General features: G+C 36.8%; 1 protein-coding gene across 6 annotated transcripts in view; it reads left to right on the top strand.

The window, feature by feature from the left end:
- WDFY3 (WD repeat and FYVE domain containing 3) overlaps positions 1 to 23,633 on the top strand; it is a 266,644-nt gene that overhangs the window by 78,659 nt on the left and 164,352 nt on the right. For 5 of the 6 annotated variants that reach the window (XM_079921132.1, XM_079921131.1, XM_079921129.1 and 2 more), the window contains 2 exons: positions 9,144 to 9,354; positions 20,477 to 20,600. In XM_079921132.1, the coding sequence (XP_079777258.1) occupies positions 9,175 to 9,354; positions 20,477 to 20,600 (304 nt within the window). In that variant the 5' untranslated portion in view covers positions 9,144 to 9,174. Of the gene's footprint in view, positions 1 to 3,103; positions 3,192 to 9,143; positions 9,355 to 20,476; positions 20,601 to 23,633 lie in introns of all 6 variants that reach the window. The other variant, XM_079921127.1, reaches the window with a different exon arrangement.

The following is a 23,633-nucleotide window of genomic DNA, read 5'->3' as shown; positions in this document are numbered from 1 at the left end:
TTCTCTAGTTGCGGCGAGTGGGGGTTACTCTTCATTGCGGTGCGTGGGCTTCTCATTGCGGTGGGTGGCATCTCTTGTCGCGGAGCACGGGCTTAAGGCATGCGGGCTTCAGTAGTTGTGGCTCATGGGCTCTAGAGCGCAGGCTCTGTAGTTGTGGCACACGGGCTTAGTTGCTCCACTGCATGTGGGATCTTCCCGGACCAGGGATGGAACCCGTGTACCCTGCATTGGCAGGCAGAATCTTAACCACCATGCCACCAGGGAAGTCCCTGTGATCTGTCTTGGTGAATGTTCCATGTGAGTTTGAGAAGAATGTGAGTTCTGCTGTTGTTGGATGGAGTGTTCTGAAAATATCAACTATAGTTCTGGTTGGTTGATAGTACTGTTCAGTAAACTGTATTGATTTCCTGCACACTTGATCTATCAGTTATTGTATGAGGGCTGTTGAAGTCCCCAACTCCAAAGTGGATTTGTTTTTTTCTTCCTTCAGTTCTATCAGTGCTTGCCACATGTGGGATTTTCATGTTAGGCTTATACATGTTAAGGATTGTTAAGTCTTCTTAGAGAATTGACCCTTTTGTCAGTATGTAATACCTCTAACTATCCCCGATAGTTTTCCTTGTTGTAAAGACTGTTGTCTAAAATTAATATAGTTACTCCAGCTTTCTTTTGACTGGAGTTAGCATGGTTTACCTTTCTCCATCTCTTTACTTTCAGTCTATCTGATTAGTTAAAGCGGCTTTCTTATAGACACTATATAGTTGAGATGTGTTTTTTAATTCACTCTGACCTTCTGTCTTTTAATTGGTGCATTTAGTCCAGTCACATTTAAAGTGAGTTTTGATATAGTTGGATTAATATCTGTCTTGTTTAAAACTTTCGTATTTGTTGCATTTTTTATTTGGTTCTTCCTACTCCCCTTCTGTCTTCTCTGGTTTTAACTGAGCATTTTACATGTTTTCCTTTTATCTCCTCTCTCTGTGTATCAATTAAACTTTTTTAAAAAAAATTTAGTGGTTGCCCTAGAGTGAACATTTTTTTTTACTAATATTCATCTACCTTCAAATAACACTTTATTACTGAGGTATGGTATGGGTATCTTATAAAAGTATTCCCAGTTCCTTATGACATTGCTGTTATTCATCTTACTAATTCAGAAACTTTAAGCACCCAATGCATTATCACTATTATTACTTTAAAAACAATCTTTTAGATCAGTTAAGGATAATAAAACAATTTTATTTTACCTTCATTTATTCCTTCTCTGACACTCTTCTCTTTATTATTTAGATAGAGACATACCCTGGAGATATTCCAGACCACCTCAATAAAGCAAGTCCCACCAATTTTTTGGTTCCCCAATGCATATAATATTTATGTTTACACTATACTGTAGTATATTGAGTGTGCAATAACATTCTGTCTAAAAAAGTATACATACCTTAATTTACTTTTACTCCTAAAAGAGTAAAATAATCTTTTACTCCTAAAAGACCATCATCTAACAACACAGGGTTGCCACAAACCTTCAATTGGTAAAAACAAAACAAAACAAAACAAAGAAAAAACAAACCTCAATTTGTGAAGCGTAATAAAACACAGTATGCCTGTACAATTTTCTGACCTATATCATTTTTTTCTCCCCAAACAGCTATTAATATTTCTGGTATGGCATGTCACCTCACAGTACTTTCACATTTTTTGAGTGTCTGAGAAATTCTTTATTCTTTCTTCACCTTTTTTTTTTTTTTTTAAGATTTATGTATTATTTATTTATTTATTTTAGGCTGCATCAAGTCTTAGTTGTGGCACGTGAGATCTTTGTTGAGGCATGCAGGATCTTTCGTTGGGGCACACAGCCTTCTCTCTAGTTGTGGCACGCAGGCTCCAGGGCATGTGGGCTCACTAATTGAGGTGCGTGGGCTCACCAGTTGAGGTGCGTGAGCTCAATAGTTGTGGCGTGTGGGCTGAGGTTGCCCCGTGGCACGTGGGATCCCAGTTCCCCGACAAGGGATCGAACCCGCGTCCCCTGCATTGTAAGGCAGATTTTTTTTACCACTGGACCACCAGGGAGGTCCCTGATAATTTCATTGGATATAGAATTCTAGGCTGGCGGATTTTTCTTCCAACATTTTAAATATTCAATATTTCCTTTCATTCTTTTCTTGCTTGAACGTTTTGGATGAGAAGTCCACTATAATATTCGTCCTTGTCCTTTTATAGGTAAGGTTTTCCTCCTCCTCCCACCCCCTCACCCCAGTCCCTTTCAAGAGTCTCTCTTTATCTTTGACCTTCTATAGTTTGAATATGATATGCTTAAATGTACTCTTTTAGGTATTTAATCTTGATATTCTCTGAGCTTTCTGTATCGGTGGTTTGGTGTCTGTCATTAATTTTGCAAAGTACTTAGACATTATTACTTCAAATATGCCACTCCTCCCTTTTCTCTTCTTCTGGAAGCTGATTTATCTTCAGGCTCACTGATTCTTTCCTTGGCCATATCGTCTACTACTGAGCTCATCAAAGCATTCTTCATAATTGTTACAGTGCTTTTGATTTCTTGCATTTCCTTTTGATTCTTTCTTAGAGCACAGTTGGTGGTTGTAAAGTGTGGAAGAGGGGAACTGTTTTATAATCCTGTGATTAAATCTCATTGTTTTAGTGGGCCTGTAACTCTTGGGCTGTGACCTTCACAAGTATTTCTCCAGGGCTGTTTCTTCCCTCAGCCCCCGTAGGTGAGACTGGAAGGTTGGTGGGGAGGGGGGGAGGAAGAGGTGGGGTGGGAGAGATGCCCTTCCCTCAGGTGAGACAAGGCTAAGATAGTCTTTTACTCTGGAAAGTCAGCCTTTGTTATAGAGTATCCTCTGGGAACATTTCAAAGTGATTGTGCTTCCCTTCCCTCTTGCCAGAGCCAGGAGGAGGGGATCTTTCCCACATCTCTGTGAGAAAGAATCTGGTGGGGTTCCTAGAAGTGCAACCCAGGAAAGTTGTGGTGAGAGCCTGAAGGCTGTGGCCCCCAGGAGTTTCTCCCTCTCATGCTAGCCTACTGTTAATAGATAAGCATATTTCATCTGTGAATTTCTGGATTTGCTTGTCTCTCCAGATTTCAGGGATTAGTTTGCCCTGCAACCTCAGTTCCCTGAGGGTTCCAGAAAAATCCTTGGTTTCCAGTTTATTCAGCTGTTTCTTGTGTAAGTACAGGAATGATGACTTCTAATCTCCTTACATTTTGGTGCTGAAATCCTGATTTTTAAAAATTTAACTTCTTTTTTCCTCCTAACTTTTAAGAATTGTACTATTCCATAATACAGGTGTACCATGAGTTGCCTATTCATCTATTAAAGGACTAGGCTATTTCTGATTTTTTGTTATTGTAAACAATTATAATAACATATAATGCAGTAAACTGTCTTGTACTGTGAGTATTGCTCTAGGACAGCTTCCTGGAAGAGGTATCACTAGATGAAAGAGTAGGTATGTTGATACTATGAGATTGCCCTTAAAAAGGCTGCTAATTCAACAAGGTGTGTACATTTCAATTTTTTCTATTCTTACTATGTATATATTTTGTAAGTCCTATCAATTTTTTGCCAAATTGAGCAAATAGTTGTACTTGTTTTTATTTGCGTTTCTCTGATTATTAGAGATTTTTAAGTGCCTTCTTATATGTGCATTGTGTTGCATTTCATGTGTATAGTATTTTTACGGGGGATAGTCTATTTCTATTAAATTTTTATTTTGTTATCGTGTTGTTGATTTTAAGAGTTCCATGGATAATCTCGTTATTAATGCTTTGTTATAAGGTTGCTATTATTTTTGTGTTTTTTTTGCTTGTCTTTTAACTTTGTGGTATTTTTAGCTATAAATCTGTCTTTTTTTCCTTTTAAGAAGAATTTACCCTAAATTATAAGTGTTTCCTTTTATATTTGCTTCCAGTGTTTTACTGTTTGTTTACATTTAGATCTTTAATCCATTTGGAATTATTTTTATTTATGAAAATAATAATTTTAGAAAAATCAAACTTTATGTTGTAAGAGGTCTGCAGAATTGTAGAATTTTCTCCACAGTATCCAGCAACCCAAAATTAGACGTGGAGAAATTGTGTGGTTGAATTCATCCAGGCATGGGTACTAGTTGGAAATATGTATAGGCAGGAGTACAGGAGAACTGAAGGTACAGTTGTTAATGTATTGAAGAGACTGAACATCATCTGAGGAGTAGAACTGGGAAAAGTTAAGAGGAATAAGCGATTCCAGTGAAGACCACAGATTTAGGAAGTGGGAGAGGCAGGTGGATTGAAAATTAAGATCTCACAGTAAGATTTCAAAACTTGAAATTTCAGAAATAGAGAAATTCCTAGTGCTGTTAGGTCTAGGATATGGCCCTGAAAGTTCTAGGCCTACTTATATGCACTTCACTCCTGAGGTTAGTCTCCCTGCTGTGTGCCATCCATCCACTGAGGATACTGATACATTCACAGAGCTGAATGACTTGAGCTAGAGGTTAGTGGAGATACAGGTATAATGCAAAATGTGTCAGTAGAAAGCAGTCACAACTTAACAGAAGCATCATGCTACAAAAATTCTTTTACAGGTCTTTCATACAAAATTTTGAACACATTTTCTTATAAAGATACACTTTCAGAGAATGCTGGAGAATTTCTGGTCAGCCTACAAAAGTTTATCCCATAATATAATTTAATTGTACTATTTTAATCATATCAAATAACTGTCATGTAACTATTGGGGTAAATGTGCCTTTGGGGCTCCCAAAACAGCAGCAAGGGCCCTAGAAGGAGGGGTTTGAGAAAGGTGTCAGAGAGATGTCAGTAGTGGCTACCCATGATTGGAAATCATATCTAAATGGAGTGTCCTTAAATGGAAGCAATATCCTTTCATCTGTGAGAAGAGAAAATTAAGCACAATGGAAAAGATGTTTTGAGAAATTGTCCAGTTCAGTATATGTGTAGGATGATGAGTTCACCGATGGGGTCAGAAGGGTGAAGGATGTTGGGAATAGGTCTTAAGTAATTGTATTTTGCCATAGAAATGAGATGGCTGATCTTGTCATGTCTCATAGGTGGGGCTAAAATCTGATATGACTGTTCTTGAAAGGCAAAAACAATGTTTCAGCAGGTAGAAATTTTAAATTCTAATTCAGGACTGTATTAGTAGTTCTTTTTCAATGTATGGGTTAGATTGCTGGGTTATATACACAGTTTTTTGGGAGCCTCTCAGAGTTCTGCTTTCATTCTTCAAAAGTGTAAGAAGGGCTTCCCTGGTGGCGCAGTGGTTGAGAGTACGCCTGCCGATGCAGGGGACACGGGTTCGTGCCCCGGTCCGGGAGTGCCCCGGTCTGGGAAGATCCCACATGCCGTGGAGCGGCTGGGCCCGTGAGCCATGGCCACTGAGCCTGCGCGTCCGCAGCCTGTGCTCCGCAACGGGAGAGGCCACAACAGTGAGAGGCCCGTGTACCGCAAAAAAAAAAAAAAAAAAGTGTAAGAAGTTTTGCCTTTGCTCTTCACAATGTAAGAAAATAAATAGGATCTTTTTCCCCAGAAAGTTTAAGAAAAAATTAAAAACCTGAGGAATTATATATAATTATTTGATGAAACTATAAGATTTTCCCTGAGTCCTGTGAGCTATTTATTTCTTCTCGTGGAATTAAGGAGTTACTTAGAAAAGCTATTTTACGTTTTTAGCTGAGCTACTCAAAGGCCATTAGTTACTTGGCAAATATATGTTTACAAATTTAGGCTATTTACTTGTTCTATAATTTAAATAATGGCAGACTGTTTAAAGGACTTAAACAGTTTTTCAGGCATTTCCAGAGGATTTTTAAGCTTTAACACAAGAGATTAGAATAAGAACTACTGTCTGGGCTCATTGCAATAATTATCTCATTGCTATTTAAATAACCCCCTGTTGGCAGTACAAACACTTTTCTCTTGTGAAACAAAATAGAGTTTGCATTAGAAAACTAGTTCTTATGCACAATAATCTTTGTAAATATTTTGAAAATCCCTGATAACATTACCCCCCAAAATAATCCTTCTATGATTTGTCCTCAGTATTATTAAATTTTGCCTATCTCTTCTGTATTGCTTTAGAAACCTCTTATTGAGTATCTAAGAAATAAATTTTCCCTTAATTTTTTATTTATCACTTTGTAAGTCTCTAAAACATAGTACTGTAAGAGCCCACACTCTTTCCTTTGCCTTACTTGCTTAAATAACGAAAAATGTAAACGAAAAGAAATTAAATGTTTCATGATCAAGCTGAAGGAAGAAGTATAAAAACTGTTGAACATAATTAATGTGTTTGGCACTTTATATAAATGATGTTATTTTATGTATGCATTACAAAAAGCCTATGAGGAAAGATTTTACGGGTGAGAAAAACCCAAGATTCAAGGGAATTAAGAGACTTTCACCTGAAGTTACCTATCTTATATGGACATGTTGGTACAGATTTCACCAAGAAGTACCCATTCTTTTCTGCTCTTTCACTGCTGAAGGGTACTTTAAACATGATAGTTCTTGGTCTGAATTATACTTTAAGTTACAGACATTGAAGTGCAGACAAAGCAATGAGTCAGCAATCTGATATGCTTAAGTGTTTCTTGCTAAATTAGGAGAAAAGGAGGAATCTGAATTTTTTTCCCCATTACTGAGATTATCTGAGTAATCGAGAAATACCAGTAAATCCATTTAGCTGATTGATATATTGGGTTGGCCAAAAAGTTCATTCAGGTTTTTCCATACCGTCTTACGGAAAAACCCAAACAAACTTTTTGGCGAACCCAATATATCCCTTTGTATCCGACAAATATAAAATAATGGTGGTACGATAGCTTGATTTACATCTAGCGAATGTCTTTGTGTGATTATGTGTGTGTGTTTACTGATAATTGATTAGTGTATCTTCAGAAAAGTCAAACATTTCTTTTGCATTCTAACTGCAACTTGATGCTAGCTAAATAAATATTCTAGAGTCACAGTTGCCAAAAATTTTGTAATTTAAAATAGGCACATGAATATAAGTAAGCAGGAAGGGCTGAACCAGTAGGTGGGAGTCCTGGATTCTCATTCAGTTCTTTTTCATTGTGAGATTTTGAGCAAATTGTTCTTGTCTTGAGGCCTCACAAAAAGGTAGAATTAATCCCCTCCTCAGTCCCCTTGCTTAAGTTGGAATGAGGACCAAAGGGAATGGTCTGAAAGTGCTTTGACTCTCTATAAATAAGGATTGATGCTTGGCTTTTTAATGACCTAGACCCCTGTGAAAGCTGGAGATCTATTTAAAATGTTTTTTGAAGTGTTAGGGGATCATGAATCCTGTAAATCCTATCCACAAGCTTTAGATTATGAACTGAAGCTATGGGTTAAGGAAAAAGAGCAGATCTATGTATAATCTGAAGTGTTAGCTAATTTATGCAAGTTTTATAGTTAACTTCAAATTTTATATTTGTCCTGGGGGTTTCCAGGACGAAAAATACCAGCATATAGTAGGCTCTTTGAATGTATTTGTTGAAATCTTTATAATGTATACTTGGGGAACTTAACACGTTTTTCCGAGAATGAAATATGTTTAACAAGTTTGAACCGGACTGACTTTCACTTGTCATTTGTAGTTCAGAGGGTCTCCTCGGCCCTGTGCCTGTGGTCTGAGCACTCTTCCCCACTACTGGACACCTTAGCAGTATTGAGTGCTCTTTGCACAGAGGTCCCTTGGTGCAGACCAGCCTTTGGCAGGGTGTTTTCCTGCTTCTCACCTGTGATGAGTCGCAGGTGGCCTCCTGTTGCAGTCAAGCTAGAATGCATAAACATGCGCCCGCAGGCAAACACGGAATCCACTCAAAATTCTCAAGGGCAAGCATATTTAAGATGCTAGTTCTTCTTAATGGTTTAAAAAAATCAATAGATGTTTAGTAAATAAACATCTAGCTCTGCAGTGGTCTCTCATTTCTTAAGAAATGCCATGCTGGCTTATGTGGCAAAATTAAAAATTAATCTTCAGATTACTCCTGCTTTTCTACAGGTTAGAAAGCAAAATTGCCTTTTACTCAAGTTCAGTATATCCCATAGTGTCCTCCCAGCCTTCCTGATTCTTTTTGTAAGATATCCTGTTTTTGTGTCTGAAATTAGCTAATTGCTGGCAGGCACAGTTCATGGTGGTTGAAAAGGGCTGATGATGCTTTCTGAAAGCTTAGCGTTATTGATTCTGGTGTATGTTCTAACCCAGTGATTGGTTTACTTATTTCTTAACTGCAGTTCTAGCCAGGGATACATACATTTTACATTGTGATTCAATACACATGAATACACCCTTACCTAAAATAAGTTTCATGAAATAATAATTACCCTTACTACATGTATTCCAATATCTTCTATTTCATTAAAAATATTTTTATTGAGGTATATAGTTGATTTACAATATTATATTTTACTTCTTTTTTTTAATTGCTTGTCATGATCTATTAAATGAATTAACATGACCTGCCAAAGGGTTTCAAACTGTAGTTTGAAAAAACAGTCTTAAGTTATATGATAATTTTCACTTTTTTCTTATGATTTATAATATATTTGAGGGTATCATTTCATTTAATTTGCATTTTTCAAACTACAAGTCTTCAGTGAGGACTATCCCAAGTGTAATCCTTCATCTACAAAAAAAGTTAAATAATTGAAAACAGAAAACTTTGTGGGGATTTTTGTTTTTTTCACTTGTTTGGATGTTTTGAAGTGAGGGTGAATTTTCTGTGCTTTTATTCTTTTTCCATATAGTCAACTATTAAGCAACATATTAATTATAAGATTTATGATCCCTTTATTTGTTGAACTTTGTTATGACTAACTTGGAAATGTTTGTTGCTCGTCCAGCAACAATTAATTTTTTACATTTAATGTTTTACATTTTATACAAATTGTGGCAAAGCCGGTAAGGAACACTGAGTGGCATAATTTGTAACTTGTCATTTAGGGAGATTTATCAAAATTAGCTTTGCCTCTCTACCTTTTCTGTTCAAAAAAGTAGAAAAAATATTTTAGGCAGAATTTTTTTGTTTTTCTGGCTTTTAATGAGCTCCGTGCATGCTTGACCTGGTCAAGACAATGACATTTTGACTGTATGAACATCTTCTTACAGAATTAGAAGTGTTTATCACCAACCAGCCAAGATGAATATGGTGAAGAGGATCATGGGGCGGCCGAGGCAGGAGGAGTGCAGCCCGCAAGACAACGCCTTAGGACTGATGCACCTCCGCCGACTCTTCACGGAGTTGTGCCATCCTCCCCGGCACATGACTCAGAAGGAACAAGAAGAGAAACTGTACATGATGCTGCCAGTGTTTAACAGGGTGAGTCCAGGTTGCCAAGCACATGCCTTTTGTGATGGGGTGGTACTGCAGGAGTCTTGAGGTTATAATAAGTCACAGATGGGAAAAAAAAAATGATAGAATGAATGAATTTTTAAGAAGCTGATTCCTTCCTTTCAATTTGCTATAAGGTGATTTGATGTGAGATCTGGTCAGAATGAACTCCTCTTAGTTCTAGCAGATAAAAGGAAGATTGCGAGCATTTTGTAAAATGTTCCTCTAATGGTTGATACTTGGAAGAGGGATAGGTTGTAAATTACCACTTATGTTATTTCCATTACCTTTTGAAGTGATGATTTATGGCATCAAATGGTGCAGTCGCCCAAGTCCTTTTTACACTTTGAAGAATCATCTCAGTTTATTTTGTTGTTTGGTGGATTTTCTGTAAAAGAACTTGTAAGAGGATAGTTATAGGCTCTAGAGAGTCAAAATAGAGCTAATGTTTTAATGTATTTTGTCAAGTTGATCACATGTAGCAATCTTAATGGGGATTTTAAAAATTTTTATCAAAGATGTATATGTACATAGTTTAAAAAGTCAAGTACTTCCGCAGGCTTATAGGGCCCTGCTGCTCTCCACTGCTAATTGTTGCTGCCACTTTTAGCTATTTCAGCTTTTACATAACAAACAATACTTATACTGCTGTCGTGATTGTTCAGTTTTAATTGACTTCTTACTGAGAAATAGGAGAATTAGCTTTTTTTTTAAACTCCCCATGCCTCCAAAGCATGCACACACATACATTCACTCATACATGCTACCCTCCTCTTGTCCTTCCCATACAATAATCCCATTTGTTTAAATAAGATTCAGTGCTTACAGTCTACTGACCCTGCTGTAAATATTATTCATAGATGAACCTGATAGCAAACCACCACTATTTTGCCACTCTTATAGAACTTGTTTTCCTCAGACTTTGTAACATAACTGTCTCAATTTCTGTCTTTCCTCATGTCTCTTTCTTTTTCTCCCCCATCTCTCTTTTTCTCTCCTTAGACCTATCTCTGTCCTTCCCCTATCTTTCTCTCCTTCCCTTCCTGTTTCTGTCTCTTTCTCCCCATCTCTGCCTGTCTTTTCCTGTGTCTCTCTTCCCCATCTCTCTCTCCTCTCTCTGTTCCCCTCTCTTGGTCTCTGTCTCTCCCCCCCGACCCCCCAGTTCTCTTTCCTTGTTTCTCCCCTCCCATGTCTTTCTCTTTCCCCTGCATCTGTGACTCATTGTCTCCCTCCCAAAGTCTCACTTGATCTCTTTATTGTTTGTTCTCTGTGTCTGTTAGTCTTTCTGTCTGAAATTTTCTAGGTTCTTCTTCTCAATATTTTGAAATTTTATTGAGGCTTCATGATGAACCTTCTTAATCTGCAAACTTGTACTTTTCAATTCTGGGAAAATATTTTGAAATATTTCTTTGTTAATATTCTTCCCCTTTTCTGCAGCTCTGTCAATCAAATATTAACTCTTTTGGATTAACCTTATGCTGTCATATTTTTAACGTCCTTGAATTCTTCTTTATTAATTTAAAATTCTGTAATATCTCCTCATCCCTCTGAAAATATTAAAGCTTTTTCAAGTTTTCTTATGCTTCTTTCATTGTTATTTGCTTCAGATTACTGTTTTTTCTTTGTTTATATTATTTTCTTTCATATTAGAGTAGTCTCCAGATGTCTGGTGATAATTGTCTATACACTGATATTTAGGAATGAGGTATTGAAACACTAATTGGAAAGTACGTGTGCAGGGGTTAGACTTTTCCAGTGGTAAGATGATCTGGCTGGATAAAATGCAGAGATTCGTTAACCTAGGGTATGTTGATATTCCAGGAAGGGATGTTTTCCAGTCTCCTGCCTGGAGCATATATACTTGCTAGTGTTTTCTTAAAGCTAAGTTGAGGAACAAGACTGATGTTTCATATTCAGTAGATTGACTTTCACTTAATCTCCAGTTTGCACCTATCAGTGTTCTTGGTTGTTCCTCTCTAAGGGTTAGACCTCCAGGTGTGTACTGCACTTGGGAGGAGCAGTCACCTTCAGTTTCTGGGCTGTTAAATAAGAATATCTACCTTGTGGGGTTGGTATGAAGATTAAGTAAGATAATGTACTTAAAGCACTTAACAAATGCTTGTCCTAGGGAACTTGTGTCTATCATTGTTACTGTTGTTATGGCATTAAAAATAAAGACATTACAAGGTGAAGCAAAGATTATAAACTATTTATGCTGAAATAATTTCATATTGAATATATGCTGAAATACATCTAGTTTATGTGTTATTCACACCAAGCCAAAGGCTAATTAGACAACAGAGAGGAGGGATAGACTCTACATATTCTATGTTTATTTGTTTGCTTATCTCTTCATTTATTCTGTTATTGTGCATTACTGATTCAGTAAATATGTGTCAAACAAATAGACATTGTGCTATACATTGGAGTTCTGAGATAAGATAGTCCAGTTTTATAAATCAGAAGTGTCATGAGGAAGATAAACATGTATTTCTGTTGGAGAAGAGATAAACACATAAACAGATAATGGAATAACAAAGAAATGTAGTATTAGAGACACAGCAGAGTATTATGGCACCCCTGAGAAGAAAGTTATCGGAAAGTCTGTGGGGATCAGGGAAGGGGCGTCTCCCTTGAGAATGGGATGTGATTCTTGAGTCCTTAAAAGATATGCATTAGCCAGCTTGGAACTAACTGGGCTAAATTAACCAAGAAGGTAATTAGAGTAAGAAGTTAAAGCATGAATCAAGGTAAAGGCTACAAACATTTTGATGTGTGCTAGCATCTATAAGTGGTCCAAGAAGTTGACATTATGTCGAGGAAGGGTACTGTTAAGTTTAATAGGCACATCATGACAGGTTTTATATCATATTAAGTGCTAATACTTTTTCTCCGAGGTGTGCAGAGCCAATGAAGTATTCTAAGCAATAGAATAAGAAAGGAGAAGGGACCAAAGCAAGGCTGTCTCTTAGGTTTCTCATTTGGGAAACTGGGTGGATATTTTTCCTAGTAGCTGAGAAGGAGAGATATAGGGGACAGATTCAGTCTGGGGCATTGAGTCCAAACTGTTGATATTTGTGAACTTCCCAAGTGGAGGTATTCAGTAGGCAATTAGAAAGCTCAGGTGAGGGACTGTGGGGACTACTGCAGATATGTGGTAGTTGGAACCCTGGAAGGGGATAAGACATTACTCGTGCCTCCTACTGCCCCATGAGTAGTATGCTAAGGATGAACCATGGAGAATATGAATGTTTAGTGAAAGAAGGGGAACCCATAAAGGATACAGAACAGGAATGGGTCAGTAGCAGTACAAAAAGAATCAGGAGAGGCTGGTTATGGAACTCAAGAGATAAAAGTTGCAAGAAGGAAGAGAGCAGTCAACACCATCCTGTACATTAGAGAGACCCAGTAAGATGGAGACTGAAAAATGTACATGAGATTTGCCAGTTTGAAAGTTACTAGAATGGAAGCACGAGAAAGCAGTGAGTTGAGCAGTGAATGGGAGATGAGAAGAGACAGTATGGACTCCGCTTGTAGAAATATGAAAGAAGAGGGGACAAAAGAGATTGATGGAGGTGAATTTGGCAATAGGGGGTTTGTGTTTGTATATTTCTGGTGTTTTACTTTGTTTTTAAAAATGGGAGAGATCCAGGCATGCTCATGAAGAGAAGGAAAGAAACCAGCAGAGGGGGAAATTGGAAATTTTTAAGACAGTGAAATTGAGCATAGAGTCAAATTACAGGTGGGTGAGTGAGCCTTGAACAAGAGACACCGCATGCTGCAGGAGAGCATGTCTTGTTGGGTGTGAGCACAGATTTGTAGTGAAGGTAGTGGAAAGTTGAATAAGATCTTGCTTGATGACCTCAGTTTCTTATAGTTATCAACTGAAGATGTGGTCTGTTAAGAGTCTGGAGTAAGCAGGTCGAGTAGGAGACTTTAGGGAATGGTGATGGTTTGGAATATTAATGAAAGGGAATCAAGAAGGATAGTTGAAAGGGACAATAAAGGGCTTAAAGAGTTTTGAGGGCTCAGCGAAGGTTGGAGATAGTAAATTTGTACTGGATCTTATCCATGCAGGCGTGTGTGATTTTTCTCATTCAGTTACAAAGCAGCGTGTGTGTAGAAGTAGAAAAGACGGATAGATGCGTTATATTGGGACTGAGGTTTTGCTGGGCTGGTAAAGCAAGAAGGGCAGGAGTAGAGGGACAGAGCATAGTTAGAGAGACTAATTCACATATCACTCGTGGAATTGGGTGGGATACCATGGGAACAGAGCAGAGGATGTTCATTTTTTAATCTATGAGATAAAAAGGCTGAGAGTGAGGGAGGGGAGGGGATGATAGGGTAGGAATATGAGGAGAGGTAGGGAAAGGTTTAAGACAGCTGTTTTGAAATTGGGAGAGAACTGATTATGGACAAGCTATTTTTTCAAGCCCTGTTGAGGTAACAGTCATTAATTTTTATTGCAACCAGTCCTGGGAAGTTGGTTGTTTTTTATTTTAATGTTTTTGTTTTACTTCAATGTCACAATGTACTATTAGCTATTAAGTAGTTTGAGATAATTTCCTTCTCTCAGATTCATAAACACTGAAAAGGTGATGATAATGTTAAGAGTAGTTAGGACAATTGTTATTCTCAGCTATTAATATAGATTAATAACTAATATCCTGCATATGTGTCCCATGTATTTCATCAGTTAAGCTTCCACAGTCAATTCAAGTGAGTCTTAGACTAGAAGACTCAAACAAATACTTGAGGTTTTGGGGGTTTTTTTTTTTAAGAAGATTTAAGTTGCTTTAGTGATTATTCTCTATTGCTTAGACTGTCTTAGTTCTGTTGTGTTCTGTGTTGCCATGAGTCTCTATTCTTTCAAGTCAGAAGTTTTTAGTTGGCTGATTAAAAGCATATACATATGCATTGCCTAAACCTCTAATACAATGAGTGATTTAAATATCATAAAGTTTCATTCAACTTTTTTTTTCTGTTTTATTGTGCTTCGCTTTATTGCAGTTTTTACAAATTAAAGGTTTGTGGCAACCCTGCATTGTCAGATGATGGTTAGCGTTTTTTTTTAATTAATTAATTTTTTTATTGAAGTATAGTTGATTTACAATGTTGTGTTAGTTTCAGGTGTACAGCAAAGTGATTCAGTTATATATATATATTTTTATACATATATACATATATTTATTCTTTTTCAGGTTCTTTTCCTTTATCAACTTTTAACTAATGAAAAGAAAGTTATTTCTGTACTATTGTGACCAATTTAAAAAATATATAAATTATATTCATTGGCCTATCATTAACAAACTAAAATTATCCTTAGATAAGACATCACATCCATTAAATTTTGATATAGATAACCATATTTATTTAATGGTTTGACAATTTATACTTGAACGTTCTACACTAGTAAGAAATAGCTTAGATGAATGAATAGCTCAGTATGGCTCCAGACATCCTGCCACGATTGCCAAAAATGAACTGTACTGTTGATTTTTGAGACTTTGTTTGATTCATGCCAAATGGCAAATAAACCATATTACAGTTAGACATGGATATCCATCTACAGAATCGTTTTTAAAGTGTGCTCCATACTGTTATTTCAGTGTGTGATTTTGGCCTTTAAGAGACACGAGGTTGAGAAATGGCATGTGTTAAGCCCCTTTTTCTGGGCCAGGACTCATGCTGGGTTCTTCAGCTGCCTCCTGTGCTCTTCATCACAGTCCTGCAAGGGCACTGCTGGTATCCTGCTTCTCACCAGTTCTCTCAAACTGAAAGATTATGGTGAGGTCTGAGAATAGCTGGATAATATTTAATCAGCATTCTTAAAAATAATTAACCTTTAGTCCCAAGAACAAAAGCTTACAGAAAAAAAATACTTCATTTAAACGTATTAAAAAATGAATAGCATTTTAGTCATCTGAAAGTTAACTGCCATTGTTAATTACCTTGGTGTATGTTATCATACTAAATTGTGTATGTTAAAATATAATCTTTACTAACTGGACCTTCTTTTAGAGACTCCTCTTGTTTTTGAATTTGCTTCTGATTTATATTCAAGAAACATCTAAGTTGAATCCAATGTCTCTCTTTTTTTTTTTTTTTTTTTTTTGCGGTACGCAGGCCTCTCACTGTTGTGGCCTCTCCCGTTGCGGAGCACAGGCTCCGGACGCGCAGGCTTAGCGGCCATGGCTCACGGGCCCAACAGCTCCGCGGCATGTGTCCCCTGCATCGGCAGGCGGACTCTCAACCACTGCGTCACCAGGGAAGCCCCCAATGTCTCTTTTTTTATCCCTCACAAGTAACCTTTACTTTTTAAATTGTTGGCTTTAGAGGAAGGATACTCAAGTTCAGAACCAAATGCGAGATAGATCAAGGGTCAGACAAATGAACTATTTACATATATGAGACTTATGTTTACAAATATACAGCTTTGTTACTTATTGCATAGTACCAATATTGGAGAATGGAGCTTAGGTCTGTGCAACAAAGGACTTCCTAGTTTCACCCTTGATATGGTTAAGCTTACTTACCCAGTCATTGGCAAAAGTGGGCAAGCCACACTCAGAGCAGATGAGAGTACATGTTCTTTTGAGGCGGGTGTACCCTAGAAGGAGAGAGAGGGACTGAGATACACCTTCTCATTTTCTTCTCCTGCAAGTTCGTGGTCCTTAGAACAAGAAGACTGTAAGTGTTAATGTAATGATTTATATTAATTGGTAAATGCAATTACATCTTCACTGTCAATTTTCAAAATCTGTTAGATATATCAAATTATTCATATACTCTGTAACTTAATTTTAGATATTACGTATATTTAGGGGGAAAAAGACACCATTTTAGAAAACTTTGTAAAAATTCCTACCTCTCTTTTACTAATATTTAATAAAATTTTACTGAATAGCTTCATTTGGTAACAAATATATATTGAGCCGCTGCTTCCTGCATGCCATTATACAACACCATTCATTTGTTCCCCCTGAGTATACCAAAAATATTTTAGTTGAGGAGCAGCCAGGAAATTTTCTGAAATTTATTTAGGTGGATATTTAAAATGACCCTTCTAAAAACAAGTTGAGCTGTGCTAATTCCCTCGCAAGGTGAACACTGTGCAAAGGTATAGTGATAGGGTTCCTGCAGGCAGTATTCAGGCAGTATATTACTGGGTGACTAAGAGCACAGCTTGGAATCAGACCTAGTTTTGAATTCTGTCTCCACCACCTCCTGGCATCTACCTTCTCTAACCCTTAATTTCTTTTTCTGAAAAATGGGAGTAATGTGTAGGATTTCATGAGATTCGAATGACATTATGTCAAGTATTTGAATAGTGCTAGGCACACTGTAAAGCCTCATTATATGATAATTGTTGTTATTTTTATTAAGTTTGCTAAAAGGCTTTTTGTTCCTCAGCACTGTTTTTTTCATCTGGGTAATGAATGTCACATGTCTATTATAGAATCATCCCTCTGAGTTGAGTGTATTACCGACCAGTTCTCTTGCTCAACTCTCCCCTTTAACAGATGAGGGAACTAAGAACCAGAAAATTTTGACCAGAGTCCCTGTGGGTGGGAAGGTGAATCCCAGCTCTGTGCTCCATCCTCTGTGGTGCACATTTACATGCATGATTGAAGCACTATTTCCCACTATTTGTGGAAGGTGGTGAATACATACCTAATATTTTTAGATTTAATTGTTGAAGTCAGTCACCAAAAAATCTCTTTTCTTTACTGCCTTACACATTCAGTATTATCTAAAATGCCAGATACATGTTTTAGTCCCTGTACTTCTCCAGCCTTTTCTTGCTGCATTTCCCCTCTCATTGGAAACACTCCAGCTTCACCCACGCCTTTTGATCTCTCAAGCTCCCAATCTCTTGCCCACGGTCTTAGCACAGTTCTTCTCACTGCCCGGAACCCTCGTTCCTTGGCTGTTTGAATTGTGACCTTTTTTCATTATTCAGTATCATCCTTCTGGGTCAGTGTCATCTCAGAGAGCGTTTCTGATAACCTTTTCTCACTCCAGGCATTCCCTTTCAGTTACCCTGTTTACTTCCTTTATAATGCATCACTATCCAACATAATTTTCATTTTTAAAATAGCTTAACTTTTGTCTCCTGTGCTAAAATGTACATTCCGTGAAAACTGGAATTATATTTGCTTTATTTGCCTTTGTATTCACAGTTCTTTATTTACTTTTGTATTCAAGGTTCCAAATATTGCCTGGCATATATAGTAGACCAGTAAATATTTATGAGTGAATAAATGAAAGAGTGAATCAATCAGTAGTGTTGGATCACTAGATTAAAGATTGTTTACGTTAAAGAAGCAGTAGTTCATTTCAGATTAGCAAGTAGGACATGGTCCTTTTTCTGTAACATTTGGCTTGGTCAACTCAAACAACACAGCTTTTGAAAAAAATTTCCTTATGAAAATAAAGCTGTAAATATCAGGATTTGTATGAAAAGTTAGTTGCATTTTTAACAGTGTATTATCCACCCAGCGTGAAGACTGCTTGAATAACCATATGTTTATGCTAAGAAAAGAGCTATTTATTTTATGAAGTTGTCTTACTCTTAGGATAACATAGTGCTTAATAATTCTTAGGAGCAAAATATACATCAGTATATTCTGAATAATAGGAATACTTATCTACTTTAAATCAGTTTGTCAAAAGGCTTAATAATTGCCTGAGCAAAATATACAATTGCTTTGTAAACACCTTCATTAGGCAGTTACATACTCATCTCTGGGTGGAAGTAGAATGGCTATTCAAGCATGTGTCCTTCCTCACTAGAAACCAAATGGTGTAGATATTTTATTTGATAAAGATAGTTGATGGTTTATTTTAAAAGATGCACTTTGAGTTGCAATATGTTATTTTTATATGGACCAAAAAATTAAAAAAGGAGGAAAGAAAGGAATGAATAAACTTTGTCATAATCAACTGTGAACTTCAAGCGAGGTTGATTTTAGTAACCAAATTGCTTTGGTTTGATATTAATGTAGTCTTACAGGGCTGTGCTTACTGGGCATACTTTTTAAGTCTGTGAGATAAATTTGGTCAATAAATTGGCCATTCTTTTTATTTTTCTAAGACACAAATTATTTAATAAAAACTTCAAGAGAGAGTGACGGGTAAAATCTCTCCTCCTTGAAAGTATGCTCAAATTTAAAATTGAGGCTTCTCAATTTCTAATCTATCTCCAATTTGTTTATTAAAGACTATGGGTATTTAGCAGGCGACATAGGTTAACTGTAAGCACATAACATTTATCAAAATCTCAGCAGAAAAACAATTTATTGAGGAGTTCCTGAAAAGAACAGTTTGTTTGTTCTTTGAGATAATTTAAAATTGTGTGTCAAGTTAAAGAACAGACTACCTGGCTAAAAGTATAAGCTGTAGAACTGATTTATCATTTGTTTGATACTTTCAGCTCAATTTGAGGGTGATTGTAAGAAACATGTTGTCTATTGTAAGAATGTAAGAAACATTCCTATTACAAGGATATTATAAGTTGTATCCTTTTAATAGGATCCTTGGAAGAAAATCTTTACATTATGGTATGAAGAATAGAGGTACTTCGTTAAATATATGTTTTCCTTACCTAAGGACATTGAGAACCATGTAGTTCATGAGGTTTTCTCTCCTGTATGTTTGAGCCAAAATTCATGACTAAATATGGCAAATATAGACTTTTTTTCCCCAGTCTACCTCCCTAGCCTTGGTTTTATTATTTGATTGGTTTTGTTCTTACTTTTTGTTTATATTCTCATATTATAATTTGTGTCCTTGCATGCTACCTAAACATTTTCTAGAATTTGGTTGTGGGGGCAGGCAGCATACAAACAAACAGCCATATTCAGGGAACATCCCTGTAAAAGGCAGGGTGCTAGCTTGGCAAGGAACACAATGACGGGTAAGATACGTTTCCTCCCTTTGCAGTGACATTTGAACAGATAACAAGAATATAAAATATTGTTTAGTTAATATTACAGTAGAGGGCTATCATAATAGTTTTAGGAGACACAGAATTCTCTTTTAGCTATAAAGAACATTTTTTTAAAAAAATATTTATTTGGTTGCGCTGGGTCTTAGTTGCAGCAGGTGGGCTCCTTAGTTGCGGCTCACCGGCTCCTTAGTTGTGGCAGGCAGACTTCTTAAGTGCGGCTTGCTGGCTCCTTAGTTGCCCCATGTGAACTCTTAGTTGCAGCATGTATGTGGGATCTAGTTCCCTGACCAGGGATCGAGCCCAGGCCACCTGCATTGGGAGCATGGAGTCTTATCCACTGTGCCACCAGGGATGTCCCACTATAAAAAACATTTTTAAAACAATATTCCAGGATGCATCTAGTTATATAGCTATTATAATATACTATTTCTTTTCCTATGACAGTCTGTCCAGGTTTTAGTTTTTTCATTCTCTTTGCTGAACCTATGCCAGTTTAAGAATGATTTATTCTAAAGTTCATCTAGTGTAGATTTTTGTAAAGACAAGTGTATTTCATGACCCTTTCATTCATTTTTATTCTAGTCTTTTCGTTAAGTCTTGTTTTGGGAATTATTATGGTTAGAATTCAGAAATTCTGAGGTATAAGATGAGTTTAGTAAATTCTGTATTCAGCCCAGGACTTAGCATTAGATAAGTCCCTGCTTTTACCATTATATTTTCTAAATATAAACTTTAGAAGTTTATATTTTTTATAACTTTATATTTATTTATAAATATAAAGTTTATATAAAGTTTATATTTATTTATAAACTTTAGAAGTTTATATTTATTTTCTAAATACAAACTTTAGAAAATATATTTACATTATATTTTCTAAAGTTTATTAGTAAGTTTGATTTAAATTTTATAGATAACTGGTCTTTGGCTTTTAGATTTTGTTTATTTAATTATTCATTCAACAAATTATTTTACATGTATAAGAAAATGTGGTTAGATGGCATTTATTGAAAGAGATATGTTTTAAACTTATTCAGATCGAAGTAACTATGCAAGCATACTTTCTTTTATTTGATGTTCAAGTCATACCACACTTTGAAAAGCACATAATGAAAGAAAAAAGTTGACAATGCTGTATTAAAATTGTTTTTCTCATCACAGGTTTTTGGAAATGCTCCGCCAAATACAATGACAGAAAAATTTTCTGATCTTCTGCAGTTCACAACACAAGTCTCACGACTGATGGTGACAGAAATTCGAAGGAGAGCATCAAACAAATCCACAGGTATTTTTACAGAAACCAGCAAAAACTGATTTATTTGAATGGACAGTTTGGTAAAAGTGGTGTCGAAATCTAACAAAAAATTGACCTGATTTTAAGCACATGGATTTCAGTACCAGTCCCCATTCCCATTCCTACTGTCATATTCTTACTGTCAGCACCTTTTACTCTCAAGTGGAGTAGTTCTACCCAAGACTACTTTCCTTGGACCACTACCACCCCTGACCTAACCCTTTTAACAGCACTCTGTTTCCTTCTGAACAAAATCCAAATTCCTAGCATGACATTCAACACAAACTCAGGACCTGGAAATACATATATATACCCACCATTTTTGCATACCCTTTTTAATTTCTTGTTTCCTTTTTCTATATTTCAACCAAATCATGAGTTACTTATAGTCCCAGACATTTCTGTGCTCTTTTTTCTATCCTTGTGATGCTTCATTCAGGAAGGAGCATCTCCCCCCGTCTTAGTACATCTAAATCTTCTCAGCTTGGATTAAGTCACACTTCCTAGATAGAATGTTTCTTGATTTCCTTAATCAAAGGAAAAGTTTTCTCTTCTTAACTACTCAGCTTCACGAGTGGTGTTTATATATGTATCTTTATCTTTCTATTAGACCATAAACTATTTATGAGTCTTTGTATAACCTACAGTCTTTATTTACCACAGTGCTTTACACAGTAGGCCTTTTATAAATGCTGCCTGAATAACTATTCTTATTCATAATTAGGTAATTTTAAACTTCATAAAGTATCATCCCATTTAATCAAGATTAAAATAAAACTTTTTGATTTTAATTACCATTACTCATTTTCTAAATTAGCAATATGTTTGAAGGATTTTATCTTAATTTTTATCTTGTTGCTTTGGTTTTTAGTGGTTGAGTGATAGCTTTCCTACTGAAGCATTAGACCAAGAAATCAATAATTTAAGTTTTGTTTCTAGTGTCTCTTTGAAAAATCACTTATCGTTTCCACCCATTGAATTATTATCTTTCCAATTGTAACGGTAATGCCTTTGTTATATAATACTTTTTTTTTTTTTTTTGCGGTACGTGGGCCTCTCACTGTTGTGGCCTCTCCCGTTGCGGAGCGCAGGCTCAGCGGCCATGGCTCACGGGCCCAGCCGCTCCGCGGCATGTGGGATTTTCCCGGACCCCGGCACGAACCCGTGTCCCCTGCATCAGCAGGCAGACTCTCAACCCCTGCGCCACCAGGGAAGCCCTATAATCCTATTTTTTAATTTAGTTTTTACTTTTAGTTTTAAAAGTATATAGGTGCATGGTTTTAAGGGTCAAATAGTTTATAGGTTTATTAAAAACAGTATCTCCCTTCCATCATCCTGGTTCATCCTCATTTTGCACTCCTAAGATACACTGACTTTTTACGTCTCTTAACTTTTTTTGATATTTACCTCTGTGTCTCTAACTAATGTGCTTATACTGTGTGCCCTTGATTTTTCATATTTAGATACCATCTCCAGGCTTACCACAAGAGAAGTGAGACTTTTAAGCTCACCACTATCCCACAGATTCTCACTTCTATATCCCCATATCATTCTATCATAATTTGATTAGATCAGTAGTCATTATATTATTGTGACTGAAAACATTATACAAAGATGAGCCATATGATATACTCTGATTACTCTTTCTTTCTTGAAAACTTCTCCCCCTTTATCAATCAGAGTTAATAATTGCCTTTTTTTAAAAAAACTAGTTTTCTACATTTTCATTATGCATTCTTCCCCTACTCCTCTGTTTTTCTGAATTTCCTCCAATATCATTGAAGACATCAGATATTCTGTCAGTTTCATCTTCTTGCAAATAGCTCTTCCAGAACCTTCTGTTCTGCTTTAATCTGTAGTAGTTGCTCTCTAGGCCAGCTGGACAACTGTCACTTTTTCATCTTCACTCAGTTCATCCTGGGATGTTTTTCCACTTCTTTGGGATAGAGTCTCTGTTTCCAAAATCTCATGTCATCTTTTTTCTCAAATTAACTTCCTCATTTTTGGTAAAATATTTTTTCCAGCAGCCTCCTGAAAAAGGATGCAGGGCAGTTATTATTTTGGTTTTTGGATTTTGTATTTGTTTTTAGAAATCTGTGAGTGAGGGCTTCCCTGGTGGCGCAGTGGTTGAGAGTCCACCTGCCGATGCAGGGGACATGGGTTCGTGCCCCGGTCCGGGAAGATCCCACATGCCGCGGAGTGGCTGGGTCTGTGAGCCATGGCCACTGAGCCTGCGCGTCTGGAGCCTGTGCTCCGCAACGGGAGAGGCCACAACAGTGAGAGGCCCGCGTATCACCAAAAAAAAAAAAAAATTAGAAATCTGTGAGTGAAAATTCCTTTGACTCTTGCTATATAAAATGAGTTCCTTCCCCTTAACCATGGAAGGTGACAAGCTTTCAGGTACGGGGCTTAGAACAAACTTTATCACATCATACAGGATGGCTTTATTGCAGAAAGGGGAACTTGTAGAACCAGGCTTCAGCAAGAGAAAAGAAGGCACAGATCCATCACCCTCGTTATCTCACAGAAGTGTGCTTGGGATATTCCCCACCCAGAGCATGAATGCAATCATAATGGTGAAGAAACACCGTTTGTGATCTAAGCTGTTTGAGTACTGAATCTGAGTTCTTATTGGATGTTTCTAGGAGTTGTTTGAGAATGCTAACTGTTTAGTTCCAGGAGACTTGGGGGCTCAGGGGAAGCTACAGGCCCTCCCACAGGGAGTGGAAGCTACGCGTGTCATAGAAAATTAAGCTTGGGTGCAGCACCTCTGGGAACATGGTCAGTGGGTCCTTCTCCAGGCAGCCTAGGTTGAACTCCCAAGGTTATTTTGGAAAATCTCTCAGCTCACATTACATTTATCCTCCTTTCGGTGGATATAAGGTCCTAGATTGGAAATCATTTTATTTCAGAATTTAAAAATAATTTCTCCATCATATTTTAGATTCCTATACTCCTAGTAAGAAGTCTGAAGCTACCTAAATTCTCCATTCTTTCTCTGTGGCCTGTATTGTGTGTGTTTGT

Source organism: Stenella coeruleoalba (assembly GCF_951394435.1).
Source record: "Stenella coeruleoalba genome assembly, chromosome: 4".
NCBI lineage: Eukaryota > Metazoa > Chordata > Mammalia > Artiodactyla > Delphinidae > Stenella > Stenella coeruleoalba.
The sequence above is the reverse complement of the archived record's forward strand: the minus strand, read 5'-3'. Positions and strand labels throughout refer to the sequence as shown.